Genomic DNA, 19,254 nt, shown 5'->3' with positions numbered 1-19,254 from the left:
ATTTAATGTATGCTGTGTGCATCTTTTCACCTTTGTCTCAGAAATCATTACATTACTTTATAAAAAATGCTGTCTTGAATTTATCATAAGTACAATTCACTACACTGAGACAACATTCTTAGGTTATGAAGTCATTAAGGTATCTATATAAAGAAAAACCCAAGTCTGTATTGCATCTAGTGTATGAAGGAAGGTACTTACTATGACCTTTACTCTCATTGACGTTGCTAGCCAGAAGAACGGCCATCTGATCCACTGACATTCGATCTCTGTTTATACCAAAAAGTTTTTCAACATATTTTTCTGAAATAAGAAAATTTGTATCTTAAACACAGAAAGGGAAGCAGTTAAATCAAGAACAATTTAACCACCCAGGCCTCATCAGTTTGTTGTGACTGCTTTAAGTAGTTTAACATCCTAGAATACAAAAATCAAGAAGTGAACAAGTTATGTGAGGTAATTTGCCTATACCCCAACAGCATTATTACATAATTCTAATTTTACCAAAAAAAGATCAGATCCATAGTCACATAACACAGGAGAAGGAAAGACACCATCCCTGCTCCCTCACCCCCTGGCCCCACCAAATCCCTTATTTTGAAAGCCACGCTGGAGATGCGTCTTCTTTTTAGCAGTATCTTACACATTACATTATACAAGTCAGTAAAATTCTTGATCCCAAACCTTTCAGGAATGCCATTCCTCCAGAAATCAGTTTTTGAAATGAAAAGTGAGCAAAATATTCTTTAAAAACCTGTTGCAGTGCTGATTTCATCATCGGTGCTTCTTTCTGAACAACCAATCAGTTCTAAATTGTAAGACAGAATATCCTGGAACAGCTGCTTTCGGCTAAGAGTGCAATCTTTCATGTGCTGCCTGGAATAAACAAGCAAATACAAAATGAAAATATTTTAATCACAGTTTTACAACAATTTGAACAATTTCAAAAGGCCTCTAATTAGAAAGTAGCCTAAGTCTGCTACTAGCATGTATGACACAGAAAACAATACTCACTGAAAGCAACACAGCTTGCTCTGAAATTTCTAATAAAGATTTCTAGGCCTTCTCTTAGCTCAMGTTTGTATTACTAACTTAATTGTAATTCCCATTATTTAAGTCCAGCCCTGTTCTTTGAAAGAAACCTCTACTTTAGAGGTCTGATTTTGCACTGATGCAACACAGCATAACTATGTTTATCTGAACCAGAAAAGTCTAAAAAAAACCAAGACCACACACCACTGTGTTTAAAGGGTTCAAAGTTTGATTTGATACAGCTAGAGCTGCTTCAAAAACTCTGACACAAACAAGAGCAGAAGAGAAATGAGGTTTCTTCCTATTGCAYTGTTCCAATAGTTAGAAATTTCCAAACTAGAACTGATTCACATCCATTTGTTCTTGTATGAGAATTTTAACCTATTGGACTTCATTCTTCAGCAAGATATTTTTAAATCTGATATATCATTAGGATTCAAACAAGCAATGTTAGCCAATACTTTCCTGGAAAGCCTGAATTCCAATATTCCAATCGCAAAGTATTTCCTGCACGGTTTATGTGGCTTCGGAACATTAGCCACATTCCTACTGCGCTTCGCAGTACTCATCACTACCTTTTGTTCCCTTACTAGCCTGCAGTTACACTGAAGGTATAAAACAGGAGTCCACTCTAAAGTGGCAAGGACAGAAGAAGTAAACATTCTCCAGCACTCTCTACTTTAAAAAAATATATAAATAATATATAAAAACATATATTATAAATATATACAAAATACATATATATATAAAGAGTTTATATATATGTTTAAARTGTTTTTTATATATAGATGTTTAAAGGGCCTTTGTTCTTCACAGCCTAGCCGCAAAGCTTCTTTCCCCCTCCTCCACCCCCAACTTAGTATCTGCAGCAAAGTATGAGCATTATAAAGTTACTTTTCTAGAATCTGTCCACACACTCATAAAACCCAAACCTTTCAAAGAAAGCAACAACACATATATTGGTCTGTAAGCCAGCTATCTACAAACATTTACATCAGATGAACAAATTAAACAGAACTCACCACTGACAGTCATCATCATTACACGTGCCCGTTAAATCAAAACGGCAGAAACACTGTTTTGGCTCAATCATATTGCTGTGGGTTACAGAACTGAGGTATAGCTTTTCCTTGGTTCGAAAATATGGACTAAACCTAAAATTAAACAGTGAATTATTAAAACAAGGCATACAAACCAAAACATCAATTTTATTAAACTAAAGATTAAAATAAATGTGGTTCATATGTCATCAGTATTGAGTCTCATTATTTCCCAAACTGTACCACAATCAAAAACATTGCCACTCTTTCAGAAGGAGACCAAGAGAGAGGGAAAGGGAAAATAGTAGGAAAGGAAGAAAAAAACAGTACTCCTCAACTTACAGGTTCTGCTCTATTACTTTGTTCTCCCTTACAAATAAAAACCAATCTGAGCTGAGTAGAAAGATACTTGTTTAAAATTTGTAGCTCAAGGTTGACATTGTCAAGTTCAAGACTTCCAGCTCCTTCAGGAAGTTTTCATAATTAAACATTAAACACACAGCTTGTTTTCAGACGTTTAACCACTGCTGTTGAATTCAGTTATTCCAGACAACAATCCAGTTACAAGAAACAGAATGCAACAAAATATGAAACCAGTACTGTACAGAAGGAATCCCAAGTAACAGGTAAAAGGTAGTTAAAATTACAAGGTTCTCTAAACCAGAGAAAATTTGTTACAGGATAGTCAAACTTCTCATTAAAATTTGTCTTCAGTATCAACACTTGTACAAAAGAGCAGCTKCTAAGACTCTGAAAAAACTATCACATACACACAGAGATCAAAGGGGCTGTTATAAACCTCGTACCTGTAGGATTTAAATACTAGAAGCGGACTATGATATGGTACAAATGGAAATGGCTTCATTTCTGCTGGTTTGTTCTGCGATGTAACAAAATCCATATCCACTGAAATTTCCTAAAAAACAGATGAAAAAATAAATAGCAATCACAAAAACACTTAAAAAAGAAAGAAAAGAAACCCCACTACACACACCCTTACCTGACCACACAAAAGGTCTTGGCTAGGCATTACAAAGGCAGTGCTTTTAATTAGCAGCTCTTTCAAGCTGTCAGCTTTAGCATAAAGTTTTTTCAACTCCTCAATGTTCAACCCAAGGAAAAGCTCAGGCTCCTCAGCTGCCTTTTTGGAAAGTTTATTCATAGTTTCCTGTTTTGGGGTGTCCATATGTTTAAGATTTGGTTTAGTAAAAGAATTGGATTCTCTGAAAGATCTCCTTCGTTCTCGGTTCGAATTAGACAAAACTTCATCATCAAAGTAATTTTCTTCGCTGTCCAAAGACAACTTATCCTGCGTAAGATCATGAAGTGATGGTTGAGGTAACACAAATTCTGATTCCTCCTCCATGTGAGGGGCAACATTTGACTGCTCCTTAGTCTGAAGTGCCCGAGCCTCTTTCAGCTTCTGAATCTTCAGAGCGTATTCGTGCTCGAGCTGCTGCAGTCGTTTCTTCTCTAGTGCAATCAGTTCTGCCGAATGCTTTTTGGGACTTGATGCAGGGGAATTCTCCAATTTCAACATTTTGCTTGGCTGTAAAGAAAAAAAAGTTCTCTGAATTTCATCTTCATATTTATTACTGAGAGGAGGCTATTAGACAAAGGCAATATATTCTACTCAGTTTATAAGACTGCATTGTGAACTCTTGCCAGGAGATTTCAGTAAACGTCACCAGTACCACAAAGCTACAATTCCACTGGCAGATCTGCATCATGCAGAAGTTTTCTGAAGAATTCTGATCACATTTTAAAAGCATGAGTTACAAAAAATACACAGGAGGAAAAAAAAAGAAAAACCGACAAAAATATTTACATTGTTTTTCTATATTTTGATTTTCAGAAGAACGAAATTAGAGCCCAATTTAGTGTCTTTAATACTAAACAGTTTTAACACTGTGTTTGATGGCCACAGGCTGGAGAATTATGCGTCTTCTTCACAGAAACTACAACTTATTATCATTCTATTTATGGCTTTACCCCAGAAAGGAAATGGCAGCTTTGAACTTTTTTTTTTTTTTTTTATTTAAACACTTAATGCTTTTTCTGTTCAATTATTTAAAAATATGGAACAAAGATTAAGATTCTTACAGGGCTTTTGGAAGGTTTTCTGCCCCATTTGCCTGAAATACCATTTGAACTACGTTTCCTAAGTGAAACTGCTACTGCTTTTCAAGCACAGTGCAGCTTAAGAGCATGCAGCAAGACTTACTCCAAGATGATCCTGCTCCAGTTTTCGTTTCCCAATTTCTTTACTTGCTACTGCTTTTGCTCGAGCAAGTTCTTCCCCATACTTTAATGCCAAAGCTTTCTTTACTGTAACTCGTTGCTGTACTTTATGAATCTAAAAAAGAAAACAACAGTAAGATGCAACTTTAAGGTATTATCGCATAATAAAATGTAATAAAAGACAGGAATTGAATTACTGATTAATCCAAAAAAGCCTCATTACCCCTCAAATCACAGTTTCCATTCTAACATTTCTAGCCAAAGAACACWAAGATTACAAAATTAAACGTTACCTGTTCCTGAAGCTTCTTGAGAAACATCTTATTAGCATTCAGGATCTTCTCAGTTGCTTGTAGCTGTTCAGCCAGCTTATTAATCTTGTTTTCAGCAATTCTAACATTTTCTCTCTTCTTTGCCTCTTGCTGCAACARGTGTTTCAAAACAGATTCATCCTTCATCAAAAGGAGTCTGAAAATAGAGAAAAAGGTAACAACAACTTTCAGAGAGAACCTCATGTCTATCACTGCTTACTCAAAATCCTCCATATCTAAGCAGAAAGCTCATTTTCACCTATCAAACAAAACTAAGTTTGTCAAGACAGTCTTAACATCTACAAGACCGTATATATTGACAGTACACACAAWTTCAGAAACCACCTTCAGCCACTCAGTATAAATCAGTAAAAATGTTTTAACCGTAAGGACAAGTAGAGGATTAGCAAGTGGCCTCTCTCTCATGTTGGGTTGAGTTTTACAACACTCAAAAACCTACCTGTTTGCTCTAAGAGCCCAATCCATTCCTAGGGCACAAACATCCCCCAGAAGATGCCAAGCCATTATTACCAGGCCACAGCAGCAGTGTTTAAAGATGCATCAAAGAGAACAAGACAAAGACTCCAGAGGAAACGGGGTGGATGAAAGCAGCTAGACTCTGTGCTTCAGTCTTTCTCCAACAAAAAACAACTTGTTCACAACTCCACACAGCAAAAAGCATGTGACAACAAAAGCAGAAAAGGACTTCGCAAAGCACCTACAAACTTTTCCACAATAAGTTGGAGGAAGGGTGAGAAGCATGAAAGCAGCATATTTAAGGATAAAAGGAAACCTTTCAAATACCTATTATGAAGAAAATACTAATTCACCATACCAACAACCATAACTCAGAAGCAATGAGACATTTTATTCTCAAAGTGCATTAAGAAGTGAAAAGCATGATTGTTTTCCTATTTCGTAATTACTGTATAATGTAGATGAAGTTCTAGATCCTGAAAATACAGCTCAAAGTAGCATGAAAAGTCCTATTTACAGCTTACCATCAAAAAAGTGACAGCACAGGCCGGCTAGTTCAAAAAAGCAGAAAAAAGCCTAGCTCTATTTTAAAAGCTACTCACTGAAAAAGGTATTTACAGCTTCCTTCCTAAGCAAAGGCATGATGTAAGAGTGAAAGACTTACTTGTTTTTCTTWAGCTTTGCTTCTGCTTCTGTAACTTGCTTAGTCACTACTGCTATCCTACCAATCCCATCAACTTCCCCATCCGAATTTGCAGGGGACGTGCTGTTCCTCAGTGGATCAGTTTTAATTAAACGCTGCTTCTCACGACTGGAACAGAGATGGAAAAAACAGAGATGTTGAGCAGTTTAATTAACATTCACTTTGTTGTGTATTCCAACTGCCCTACCAYCTTTGAAATGCAACATTTCTAGTTCAAGAAAGCTTTCCAGATCTACATTCAACCACTGTCAATTCAGTTCAAACCTAAGGATTTTCTTTGGTATTACTAAAAATCAAGGAGAAAATTGAAATAAATGGATTTTGGACTCTTTTCTTCCAATTACCAAAGTAGATTAATAAAACACTACAAACAACATATATTTTAATTTAGTAACAGTAAAACTGATTCATACTTGGCAATCTCTTCTTTTAAGAGTCTGTACTCTATCTTCTTATCTTCTGGTAAAGCCTCTGGAGTTCTCATGGGGTCATTTTCTTTTTCGGATTTTGAAGAAGCTTTCATTTTTGAGGCCTGTTTACAAAGAGGTCCAAATCAATACAACTCTCAAATTCAAAATACAAGTTTTAAATACTGCTATTTCTAACTCATTTCAGCACAAACTGTAGGTTGTTCAAGGCAAGTAAGATCTTCCAAGCCAGGGGTGTTTTCTCTTTTTCACCAGCAATTAAAAATAAATTGTTTTAACAAAAAAAAAAAATGTTTTACAGAAAACACTCTTCATAAAAAAACACTTCAATTGTCTTGTAAAATACATATTACAAGGTAACGGTCCACACAACTGTAGTGTACTCCTCCTTCCCCTTTGATATAATTCAGTATTTCTCAACCCAGTTCTAAGCTTTATACTCTCAATGAGTAGTAAAATCATTACTAAATCACTACCAGACATTTTAAATAAATAAATACTGAAATCATTTACCTCAACATTTCTCCTTGCTTCTTTTATCATCGATTCTAGTCCTCCAAATACACTGTTAGTTGAGTCAGAGGGCTCTCCATCAGACTCACTATCATCTGAATCATTTAATGTAACCACCACAGACTTGTGCTTTGGAAGCTGTCAGGGAGGAGGGCAAAGGAGGGAGAGAAAAGAACAACACTTTATAGCACCAACAAAAATATGAAAGCAGGTACAAGTATGTRCATATTTACTACAAGACAAGGAAATAAGGAGGTTTGGAGTAACAAACGTTACTCCAACATCTTCAACCTACTTCCAATTATTTGTAGCACTTCTACGGCTCCACTGTCAGAACTTCAGACTTTCCTAAGCTTACATTTCATAAATTATTTCAATGATGGAGAAAACTAACATGTGCAAGCAAGTCTTCATAAGCAACTGGGAAGTACCTATCAAGCCTGCCCTAGAAATGCTGGGGTGGATGTGCAGGGACTCCCTTGCCTTGGCCACGTGCTTCTGGTGCCTCCTGTGCAGCAGCTGTGCTGGGCAGCAAGCTGCTCAGGAGGCTCACCTGGCAGAACGCCAACTGCACTGGAAGAACACATGTAACAAGATTAAACACTTTGTGCAAGCTGAACCAGCTCAACCAAGATCAGATGACTGCCAACTCCAGCACAGAAATATGGAGAAACAGGCAGATGACTTTCATTAGCTTAAGAAGTTATGTAGCTGTACTTTGAAAAGAGTCAGTATCAAGTCACACTTCAGGTCTTCTTGCTAAGGTGCCTCTGTGGCAATTAAAAGTTGCATAAGCTTAAGCTCCAAGCCAGAACAGGAAGTTTCCAAATGCCTTTCAAAGCACAAAATAAGTCCTATTTTTAAACAGGGCAATATCTGCAGCTGTAACACAGGGTGTCTTGATGCTGTTCTACGATACAGCTTCAGTCTGCAGTGAACAGATACCCAAATGTCCAGGACTATGCTAGAAACGCTTGCAAGAGGTAATTGAGTAAGCAAAGTCATGTCAGAAGGCTATTTCACTAGACAGAGGTCCTCAGCTGCACAGGAAAAATGCCAAGTCTGTAACTCAAAACCTGTTCTGAAATAGGGTCCTGCATACGCAAGCATGCAAAAGCCATGAAGCTCCCCAAACTATGTGATCAGATTTCAGAAGCCTGMAGAATCTGCAGTTCAGTAATATTATTTTTAAACTCCTGTGCATATCTAAGTAACGACCACACAACAAAATTGTCGATTTCCAAATCAAAAAATAGGTTCTTATGAATTTATGTTTTTAAAAGCTCTAGTATAAAATAGCAATAACTATAACAGCTAATTAAAATCATAAACAACACAAAWTATTTCAGTAGTGCTTAAGCTAATAGGAGAAACTGATATTGTTTCCACTGATAATGTTCCTGCCAGTATTAGCTTGACCATAGCTCCCTTGAAATACTTTGGGATACAGAAAATTTCTATATTCATGATGTATGCATTTTAAATAGATTAGTAYTTTTCACCAGCACAAATTAGTCAGCTCTAGCAGTTACCACCTATATTTATACTAGCAATCATTAAGCTAATTTGCAGTTCAGATGTTTAACCAATACTCCAGTGTTCTGCACTGCATCACTAGAAAAACTTGTATCTATTTGCTTGTTCACTTCAACTGGGAGCAACTTCAATTTGTTGTTTTCTTAAGAAAAAACACCAATATCTGCTTACTGTGATCACTGCTCGGGGAGGCCTTGGTACTCTGACAAACTTCGTATTTTGGAGCCGTGGCTGAGACACGGTGTTAATACTGACTGCGGACAGATTGCTTCTTGGCACAGACTGCAAGTGCTCTGGGACAGGAGGAGAAGGCAAACCACTGTTACTTGAGGTCTCCTAGAAAACAAACCAAAAAAAAAAAAATACAGCCATTAAAACACACATTATACACAGCTATTTTTAAAAGTATACTTAAAAAGACCCACCCTAAATCATAATTCTGCATTCTAATAAACAAATGAAACATCAGAAACAAATCTTGGGATTATGCCAAAAATGCATACAAAAACACAGAACTCTTTCCCAGGCCAGCAACAAAGACCTGTAACCTCTTAATTCTGTCACAAAAAAAACAACCCACTCCTAAATTTTCAAAACCATTTCACRCTTCTCTATCTTCTCCTTTCACTACCTTGAAGTTTCAGAATTCCTTCAGAAACAAGCAAGAGCTGAAACTTACAGTTCAAAGGATATCTTCAATTATTTATTTTTGTTTCTTTCAGGAAGACTTTTGAGTGATAGAAATTCAGGAAATTTGGGGTTTTTTTAGGCAGCAAAAAGGCAGCAAACAAACAACCAACCTACCACATCACACAGGACCCAAATGAACAAAGAAAGCCTACAAACACACACAGCACCCAGTGAAGTACCTCAGATCGAAACGCTCGTTTGTTGGCTAGGGACTTGAGTAACTCCTCTCTTAAGAGCATCTCTTCTTCCTCATCCTCATCTGCAAATGGAGGCTTTGGTGGTTGCTCWGGCTCTTCCGGTGGAAGAGGTGGGAAAGGTGGAGGTTGCTCAAAAGAAACGCAAGAAAAGTCCTCCACATAAAGTTGACTCAAAGATGGTACAGGCTGAAATTAAAAAGAAAACAAGTGTTTGAAAGTGTTGAGATTTACTTTTTTTTAAAATAGGATTATTTATCAGAGGTGAAATTACAAAACTATTTCAAACATCAAAAGTGGTCTAAATCCTGACTAGTTACCAAGATAGTGGAAACAGTAAGTACATCCAAACTATGAGAATTCGGWATTAGAGGTTGTCCAGCCATAGGAATGTGGCTGAACTGGTAGGTTAGCACCAATGGATTAGCTTACTCTGAACACAAAAGGTCTTGAAATAATTTTATGAATTCATCTTAGCTCCCACATGATCCCATTGCCACATGGACTCTTGGGTGAGAAGACAGACAGTACATAGTGAACAGGCAAAAAGTTTAAAGGACGGATTGTAATGAGCTACAACTTGTTTTTTTCTCTAGGTAATGAGCAAGGTAGAGAGTAAGCACTCCTACGTATAAGACCTAAGGTTAAAGCTTAAACCTCCAATTTGTTATTTTCCCATGTGCTACAGGCAATTTCTGCTTGCTGTTATGAAATCAGTAGTTTTAATAACAATTAAATCTTTAGTTTTAACAGACAGACTCCTTTGAATTGGGAACTGGATCAGGCAAAAGTAGCTCAAAGAGTTAGGCTCAAACAAGCCTATCAGGTATTTCAAAGGAATCTACAAAAACGTCAGAATTTCACCAAACGCTTAAATTTAAGTTTCAATTTAGAACTGGAAACAAGACTAAATGAGAGTTACTAACATTTTCAAAACTGTTTCCTTCCAAGATTACTTACTGGAATTGGAGGTGGAAGCGGCAAAGAAATTGGTGGTACTGGAGGTGGAAAATATCCTACTGGACACTCAAAGAAAGGAGGTTGCACTGGAGAAGCAGCTGTAATTGAAAASAAAATTTATCAAATGTAAGAAGCGGCACAGGTAGTTAGTGAACAGCAACTTACACTTACAACAAGATTATAGGAAACCTCTGGAAGTAACTGGATGCAACCCAAATGCTCAGAGCAGGACTGGCCCCAGATCAGGTTTTGCTCAGGGCCTTACCCAGTCAAGTTTCACCTCTGCAAAGATGCAGACAGCACAACACTTCCAGGCAACCTGTTCCTGTGTCTGACCACACTCTGAGAAAAACGGTTTTCTTTATATTTAACTGGAGATTTTTTTACTACAATTTGTGTATGTTGCCTTTTTGCATCCTCCTGTGGCACTCTTCTGAAGAGCTGGCCTCTGCCTTCTCTCTAACCACTCATGAAGTAGGCAGACGGCAGTAAGAGCTTTCCTTATCCTTCTCAAGACAAACCTGGCTCTCCCAGTCTTTCTCTCTTGCATCATGTGCTCAGTCCTCAGCAAACATCACTGCTGTCCACTGGACTCCTTCAAGTAAGCCAGTATTTTCTCATACTGGGAAGCAGATGCAGGGCTCAAGTGTTTATAAGAGGGAAATAAGCACTTCCATTAACAGTGCCCCTTCTCCCAGGAATAGTGTCTGAATTAGAGCAGGGGCTGCAGTGCACCTTTATCTCCCAGAGACCTGCTGCTGCTGGCTCGTGGGCAGCCTGTGGTCCACCAGGACCTCTTTTGCAAGGCTGCTTTCTGCCCAGCTAATACTCAGGGAATCTTCCTTTCTGTATAACCRTTTTGGAATGTAAAAGAACAAATTTCATGTTATTGCAGTTTCAAAAGCATAAGTCTGAAGACCTTCAAAAGATCACAACAGCAGAGATGCTGAAAACTAACCCACCTTGTCTTAAAATATTACAGTTCTGTAGCCACATGAGTGCATGTCATCTCAAAAGAATGGGTTTCCTTCTCAAGTGCTAAATAAGACTTACCTGGAGAGTTGGTTTCACTGTCTGTATCCATAGCGACTTCGTCATAGTTATCATACTGATATATCCCTCCTGCGCATTCCGTAGATGGCTTGTCTAAAGACCATCTCAGGTCTGTATCTGAAGACTAAACACACAAACAAGCATACTTAATTATCTGTCTTCTATTATTCTTTAAAATAGACTAAAGGTGAATTTTAGAGGGCAGACAATCAAATTCTGTCTTTTAATTGCTTTATAAATACAATTCTACTCCATATATACAAAAAAGCCAACTGAAAACTAATTTTTAAATCAACTCCACAGCAGTTGCAGTTTTGGACCTAGTAAGGTCTGTAGAACTAGACAGTTCTTTGGTCCTCATGATTTGTCTCAAATACCTTTACAAGGAGAACCCTTATCTGTCACTGATTTGCAAGGATACAATTCATGCAAAATCTATCTTACTGAAACCAGAGGGAAAGGAACGCCCATCTAGAATGGAAGGTTTTTTGTTTTTGGTTTTGGTTTTTTTTTTTTTTTAAGGAGGGGAGGCAGAGAGGGTAGAGGCAGAGAATAGGAAGAGCAGAGAAGTACAAAAGCAGAAACCATTCATGGCTATACAACACTTGAGCATAGTACAAATTAACTACCCTGCTCCTCGATCTCCTCTTTCCTCCAACGAGCTTCATGAACCGATTGTACTGCTCTTCTTGATTTGACAGGTCCCTGATTTTCCTGATCTCTTCTTCTCTTTTTCTTCTCTCCTCCTCCTCCTCTTGTTTCCTCTGGTCTTCCTCTTTCTGACGCCTGTCTTGCTCCTTTTGCTGCTGTATCTTCTTTGATGTCTTTGTCTGTTGTTTCCTCAAAGCTTGCTTGGCTTTAAATAAAGAGAAATGAGATTAACTATACCGTATTTACATCCCTCTCCAAATCCTACATTCTTCAGGACCTGAAGTATTCTGTGGATGTCAAAGGTTCTGTATGAAGGATTAAAGGTTCATTCCCCACCATTTCACATAASATACCTTTTTTTGGAGGGGAAGACATACTGTTGATAATCATTTTAATAAAATGAAACCSATTACCTGTAGCACTGGTTTTCTTTGTTGAGTGTGCTTTTGTACTGGCTTTAACCTTCTGTGTTACAGTTCTTGTTTTTGTCAATTTTTCCTTGCTTTCCTTCATCACCTGCTGTTCTTTCTGTTGCCATTTTTTACTAGCAGACTGGAGGGCAAGGAGCCTAAGCTGCAATTCAGACATCTCCTCTTCATCGTCRAAAAACTTAAAAAAGGSGAAAAAAGGAAAAAAGAAAAACAAAGTCAGGAAGATATCATTTAATAGCACGCTATTCAAAAAGTCTTTAAAAATCTGTCCCAAAATGTTTTAATTGAGGCAAAGTTTAGAAACCTACTATATTAGTCAGAGTTGTTCCTCAAGAATAGAAACAGCTTTTTTCCTGAAATGTTTCTTGACTGCAAGTTTTGGAAAAAGCTGTCAGAATGTTCTAACACAATATATCCCAGCTACAGAGGAATACTTTCTTACCTTTTCAGATGTAACATCTGAAGTGCTAAGCTTTCGCACTAGTGTTTGTTCTTTGTCTTCTGCACCTTTCAAAACAAAAATACCATGTTTTTGAATGAGTCATCTGTCAAAATTCAAAAGTAAAGGACTGCACTAGAAGGATGTTGAGAATTGATTTCTTAAGATATTCATATCACTGGTTCACAGTGTACAAAAGAATAGGACTGTGTATATATATAAGCACATTAAGAATCATTCATATACACTTAATGCGTCTGACAAATCTACATAATTAAGACGCCGTCAGTCTTATTTTTTAATTAATCTCCACCCTAAGTTTGACATGTGCTTGCTCTAGAAGCAAAGAGAAAAAAATATTAAAGAGCCAAGAGGGAAAAAAAGGCTCCTCTCCAGCTGTTTTATTCTATCATCTCTTATTAACTGCCATCCTGAACATTTCATATTCCACTGGCAGCTATTTCAAGCAGTGATCAGTCTTCTACAGAACTAAATACAATGGCCCAGAGCTGGAATAAAAACACACTTGCACCATTCCATCTCAAAGCAAACTTCAAGGAGTCATTCCTTGAAAACGGGTAATAAATAGCAATGCCTTCAYTCTAAACATTACACAGTTAGGATGTTCAACTATCCAGAAGCTACATATGCATGGAAGAAGTGGGAATAAACAGAAAGGTCTGGGGGTCTCTTCCTTTACTAGTCCTTTTTCAGAGGAAGATTCTTTCCCATATTTCAAACTGTAGAAAATAAAATTGCACTCAGGCCAACTTGTAGTTTTCCCAGAAATCTACAAAAAGTCACATTTAGATAGACATGCCTAAAATGTATAACCTAAAATATACCAAGACTTTATACTGAAAGAAAAATGACATACACAAATGCTGAAGGCTTTCCTGCTTCTACATGCACGCCCTTTTAAATGCAGATGTACAAAGGAAAGAAATATCCAATAGCCTTGCATTCTTGAAAAATATTCAGAACATTTTACACAAATGTCTTCACCATTCAATCCCCAGGATGAAAGTGAAGAGACGCAGATGGTCCAAACTGTGATAACAGTTTCTAYCATCTGCATAGGGACATAGCACACAACCTAAACACCCTTTCAGATCAGAAGAGGAAGATACAGGCAGAACAGAGCAGGCAGTAATGAAAAGTCAGCAGGGGATTTTGTAAAGCTTCCACCAAAAGAGCTCAAGCTGCAGGGAAAAGTGAATGCTTAATACAGGCAGTATTATATAATAGCCACTTGCCCACCCATCTGCAGCAGCTAACATCAGGCAGCTACTCCTGCTTTGGAAATGCACATATTCTTACAAAGTATCACTCATCTGGTTTAAAGTGACCTTTTTTTAAAAATGTTTTTTATGCAACACATCACATTAGGTGGTGCACATAAAATTTAAGATGCTCTTAATATGCATACTGCAATATCTATTCCTTCTTTTATATTATCTGCATTCCAACTTGAGTGTTTTTAAGTTAAACCACTACCAATATTTTTGTCTTTCAGTTGCTTTATAGGCTTTGCACCTTCACATACTCGAGATTCAAATCATTCCACTTTCAGTGTTCTAGTCTTACCTTACTTCACCTCCTTACTAATTACTTGTGCTCTTTCTTAATCCCTCCATTTACTGTTGTCTCTTCCCACTCAAATCGAGGGTTTAGGCACACTGACAAATTGGCTAACATCAGAAGACACCTGATATGCATTAGCGCACCCTCAGTCACAGCACACATGATTTACTGGAGCTAGGTGAAGCCTAGGAATAGGCAGCTTGAACCAACTGCTTGAGTTTGCTGCAGAACTAAAAGAACATCCAAGGACTTAAACCACAGGTGAGTTGARCATGGCAACTTGCTTCTCACTAGTTAGTTCATATATCTGAAATCCCACCCTCTTCACCTCGAGTCCAGAACTATCTCGGTTTTATTCAACATGCTTATTCTACTCTTCAGATATATTTCTTCTAAAAATCTTTTTCTTTTCCTATGCTAGTGAGAAAGTCTTATAAGCACTTGTAACCAAAAAAAACTAATGTAGACAAGGATGTCTAAATACTATAATACTTTTTAGTTCGATAAGAATGAAATATTTTTGCATCAAGAGAGACACRAGTAGGTATAAGGCAAAACAGAAAAAAACGCTTTAAGTCAAAGGCAACGAAAAATTCTTAATCGGAAGGCAATGATTTTGCTGTGAACAATTATAACCTCCAAGTCTCCTCCTCCCCTCTCTCACAGGGTAATAAAGGACGTGTGTGGGGCTTGTTTGGATTTTTCTATAACTCAAAAAAACACCCACCCACACTCACAAGCAATTTCAAGGAATTCATTAAAATACAAAAGAAACATCTATCATTTCAAATCTTGAAAAGTGTTTTAAGGTTTGTCAAAATCAGGCTAAAAGTTTTAAAAGGACCTTTATGATAGTAAAACACTGTTACTGTTTTAACTCCAAGTTCCTTATAAAATGCATCTGAACATTGTATGGGTTATTAAAACACTCTTGGCTTATTTTACATTCCTTTTTTTTTTCCTTCTCTCCTTCTCCCTTCCTTTGGAAGAAGTATGGGTGAGAATGACTAATTTAAAAATAAAAATTTACGTTTTTTCTTTCAGAGGCTGTAAGCTACAACCATGTTATATTCAGCTTTGGAGCACCTTCTTCTAAAACTTCTTTGCCACTGACAAGACCTAACACTTCTGCTGACAGAGTGGGGGATCGTGCACTCAGAGGCAGAAACAGGATTTATCTTCTTGCATGAAATACCTTCTTAATTTGATATGGTGAGAGGCAACTAAGTTGATATATATGTATATATTCTCATAGTTATGTAGATAGATGTACGTTTGTTCATTTATCTTCAACTTCCCTAGAAGCTCTTCTCATTAATCCTTCTAAATAAAACAGGCATCAGATTTATTTAGCATCCATTTCAGACTTCTTCATAAAAAAAGTTAATTCCTTTAAAAATATGGCAAACCAGTATTTTAATTCAAGTAGTAGTCCATTGCCACACACACAAGAATAAACAGAAGATGCTTAAGCGGCAAGCTAAAATAATTTCACAAATATTTACCTTGGCTAGATTCTGTGACTTCAGATTTTTGCGACGACTGCTTTGTTCCTTCTTTGACTTTTTTTAATCTGCTTCTCTCAGCTGGAGTAGGCAGTTTTTGTCTGAGAGGTTTCAGTTCAAAAGCCTGAAAGGTTAACACCTGACTTTTCTCCTCAGGAGATACTTCTTTTATAGCATCTGCTGTAATACTGTCATTTTCTACAGTTACTTGGTCCTCAGTGTCCACAGTTTTATCATCATCCTGTTGCTCAGYTTCTTCCTTGTTGCTCAGAGCCAGTCTTTCATCTTTATTAATGTACTCAAGCTCAAGCTGTATCTGCTTATACTTCAAGAGCAGATCCTCAAAACTTTCTTCCACAGAATTTTCATTTTTGGAAGAGTAGTTCTGTTTTCTTGATGGGGACCTTCCAAAAGTTTTGGCTGAATTACTGGTTAAGAAAATTACATTAAATATTTACAACCTTAAAGCAGTAGATATAACTAATGAGTGAAAATTATGCCAAACAGAACTTAAAACCCATTCTCATACATGGCATTTCAATTTTACCTCAGGTCTAGCTTGAAAAAGTGTTAGTTATAAAACAATAAAAGCAGTGGATGTGCTTTTTTCTACATACTATTATGAGAAACACCTAACATATATATTTTTATTTATATATATAAATATATATAAAATCATTACATAATATTAGAAGTCTCCTCTCCCTGGCTCACATGGCCCCCTTGGGAAGAGCAGCTCTAACACTACGAAGTTCCTATTGCAGCTCATCCGAGAGGGCAAGCCAGACGCCCGGAGTTCATAGCTCTACTGCTGGCTCCAGACCTGACACTTGGAGAAAGCCCAGCTAAATTCATCCTCGCTTTATCCTGTCATAAAATGCTATTCAGACCTAGCCACGGCACAGTTAAAAGCCAAAATAACTGTAGCCTAATGAACGGGGTGAAGCATYGAATGATCACAGAGAGGAGGGCAAGACGACAGGAAGGGGGCTAAACACTTGCCACAAAATATTAAAATCCTCAAGAAGAGGATTTGGAATCACTGATTACTCAGACCTGGCTTATTACGGATACAAGCTACAGACTGTCTAAGTGTCTGTTTTGACAAGCTGTCCAAGGCAGGCAGTGGAGGCACTGCTTGCCCAGCTGCATCCACAAGATCCTTCCAGTTCTCCCTACTAGCAGGCCAGTTTCTTTTACCTTATCCTGAAATTCAGGAAGCTGAATCAACTAGTAAAAAATTAACCCGTGGAAAAGATATTTTAGGCCGCTGAGTCAGATCTGATTCATTCAACTTTCAGTGTCAACCCCCAGTGGTAACAGCTGACTCGCCCTCTAAGTGAAATGCTTTTTCACTACTGTCATAGCTGAAAACAATAAATGGAGTAAAACGTAAAGCTAAAATAGATATTCTTTGAATRCTGAGATAGTGAACAGAGACAATGACTTCTTGTCTTCGGCTTACAACAGGCAGCACCAACTTGGGCGTTTCACTATGTTAACTTTAACACAGATTKGAAGAATCTTGATACACATCCTATAAAAACAACTTCTGTGTAACACCAGAATTTTTTTTTGCTACACAAAAACTCCAGCACAAAAGCCAAGAATTTAATTCTACATATAGAATCCAAGACTGTATGGAGGGCTGAGACACAGTTAGGAATGTATTAAAAGTAGTTATCCCTCTACCAATTTAGAAGAACCTCCGTCACACAAAAAAAAACCCCAAAACAACCACAAAAAAAGACACCACTGAAGAATCCAGCACTCAAWCGTATAAAAGTGTGCAGAGGGAAAAGTTCAGAATACAATGACAATCAGCAAGTCACACTGTCCCATGTTTCAGACTCAAAAATTCACAATTCTCTCCCTGAATATGAATTTCACTAAGACTTATCCAGACACCTTCATGGACGGCTTCTAGGAACCAGAAGGGAGCGGGGAAAGCCTGTTAGATGCCAGCACCCACAGAAAAGATTTCTACCTCTGCTGCACTCCCATTCCTAGTCACACACTCCCACACAGCATGTGCACAGCACTAGTTCCAAGAAGGAAACCAAGAATAATGAAAAAAATGCACCTCTCTCTTAATAGATACCTTAAATATTTCACTTTCCATGTGGAAATCCACACGGCATTCCAAGTCACCAGCCTCTTCATCCTGACTGATCAAGGGCCTCTTCTCAAGTTGTGTGTCCATAAATCATACCCCCACTCCACTAACATCAGCATCTTATCTGGGGATTGTGTAATACCAGCTCTTTTACGTAAAAGGCATATGAAATACAGGAAAAAACACTTCACAGAGATATTCATGACCCTTCCTTCACTGTACAGCCAATAAATAACGGAATGTCATTTATTAAGGAGCAACAGCATTAGATCATTCTCTGTAATACTTGAGCATAAGATTCTATCCAAGTATCAGGCTTAAATATATATATATATAATTTCCTATGTCTTTCTTTTGCTTTCAAAATAGATTGATCCGTTTCTGAAAGCTCTTTTAACCAAGAGGGACAAAGATTTTATACTAACATTACCAATCACTGCAAAGTCTGTTAAGTGTGATCACCATCTGTCCCACAAACTACTGGCTCCCCAGAAAGCCATTTTCTGGTGCTTAGAGCAACGCTGCGAATTAAGAGACTTAAAATCTATTTTCAGCACCAGAACAGCCTTACTGCGTGACCTTGGGTAACTCGCATCTTCGCTTGCTCAAGGCCTCAAGAGAAACACTGAAGAAAAAAAAAGTTCAAAGACTTCAGTAAGCTTCTAATATTACCAAATAAAATTAAATAAGCAAATACCTTTACCACTAGTTTACATGTTCTCTTTGCATGCCATTAAAACAACGTTAATGACATGGATAAGTGATCTTGGATCTAAAATAACAGAAGAATCCAATGAGCAGCTTTCAAGGTCCAAAGCCCTGGCACAAGCAGGAAAAAATCCCACAGGCAACACTGCAAAATCCCACACGTGTGGGGAGGGATACAGAAAAAGGGCTTTCCTTATTACCCACCTGCCCACATAAAATATAATCAGGACACATAGGGCCTAGCTCAAGTTTAGTTTGAAAAACAGCTTTGAGCCTCCCTTGAAACGCGCGTTAACACCCTCTGAAAGGGCTGCAAGCAAAACCGAAATAAAAAATGGCAGAACCTTCATTACCCAACGCGGAAAATGAACRAGCCCAGGGTTCCAGCTTTACAGCTATGACTCGGTACCGCGGTAATTACGCGCGTTGCACTGACCCCGCTCACACAATATATGCTCTCCGGGCTAAAAAAAAAACCAGCGTAACCGCCCGAGACCCGGCCGACCTCGGCTTTGTTTGGGACTGGGATTCCCGCCGGCGGGAGGTCCCGCTTCCCCGCGGCCAGGGCAGGCCGGGCCGCGCTCGGGAGCCGCCCGGCACGTCTCAAGGATACACTTGCGAGGCGAGGGCTCCCTCCAGGCC

The 19,254-nt window shown here is 37.9% G+C and overlaps 1 protein-coding gene across 1 annotated transcript in view; it reads right to left on the bottom strand.

Annotated features, from left to right (window-relative positions):
- The window catches only part of ZFC3H1 (zinc finger C3H1-type containing), a gene marked incomplete at its 5' end in the record, with an annotated part of 33,518 nt that extends 14,268 nt beyond the window's left edge, over positions 1-19,250 (bottom strand). The window contains 19 exons of the mRNA XM_026052771.1: positions 202-303; positions 755-876; positions 2,055-2,186; positions 2,879-2,988; positions 3,073-3,621; positions 4,297-4,428; positions 4,607-4,781; positions 5,766-5,912; positions 6,218-6,336; positions 6,746-6,883; positions 8,453-8,617; positions 9,151-9,354; positions 10,126-10,223; positions 11,179-11,302; positions 11,808-12,034; positions 12,243-12,438; positions 12,703-12,767; positions 15,789-16,208; positions 19,226-19,250. Coding sequence (XP_025908556.1) covers positions 202-303; positions 755-876; positions 2,055-2,186; positions 2,879-2,988; positions 3,073-3,621; positions 4,297-4,428; positions 4,607-4,781; positions 5,766-5,912; positions 6,218-6,336; positions 6,746-6,883; positions 8,453-8,617; positions 9,151-9,354; positions 10,126-10,223; positions 11,179-11,302; positions 11,808-12,034; positions 12,243-12,438; positions 12,703-12,767; positions 15,789-16,208; positions 19,226-19,250 — 3,250 coding nt within the window. The remainder of the gene's footprint in view (positions 1-201; positions 304-754; positions 877-2,054; positions 2,187-2,878; positions 2,989-3,072; positions 3,622-4,296; positions 4,429-4,606; positions 4,782-5,765; positions 5,913-6,217; positions 6,337-6,745; positions 6,884-8,452; positions 8,618-9,150; positions 9,355-10,125; positions 10,224-11,178; positions 11,303-11,807; positions 12,035-12,242; positions 12,439-12,702; positions 12,768-15,788; positions 16,209-19,225) is intronic.
- Positions 19,251-19,254: the final 4 nt, after the last annotated feature.

The sequence above is a fragment of the Nothoprocta perdicaria genome, unplaced genomic scaffold, assembly GCF_003342845.1.
Source record: "Nothoprocta perdicaria isolate Ctin4 unplaced genomic scaffold, notPer1 scaffold_91, whole genome shotgun sequence".
Lineage (NCBI taxonomy): Eukaryota > Metazoa > Chordata > Aves > Tinamiformes > Tinamidae > Nothoprocta > Nothoprocta perdicaria.
Note: the sequence above shows the minus strand (reverse complement) of the source record. Positions and strands in the feature narration are given on the sequence as shown.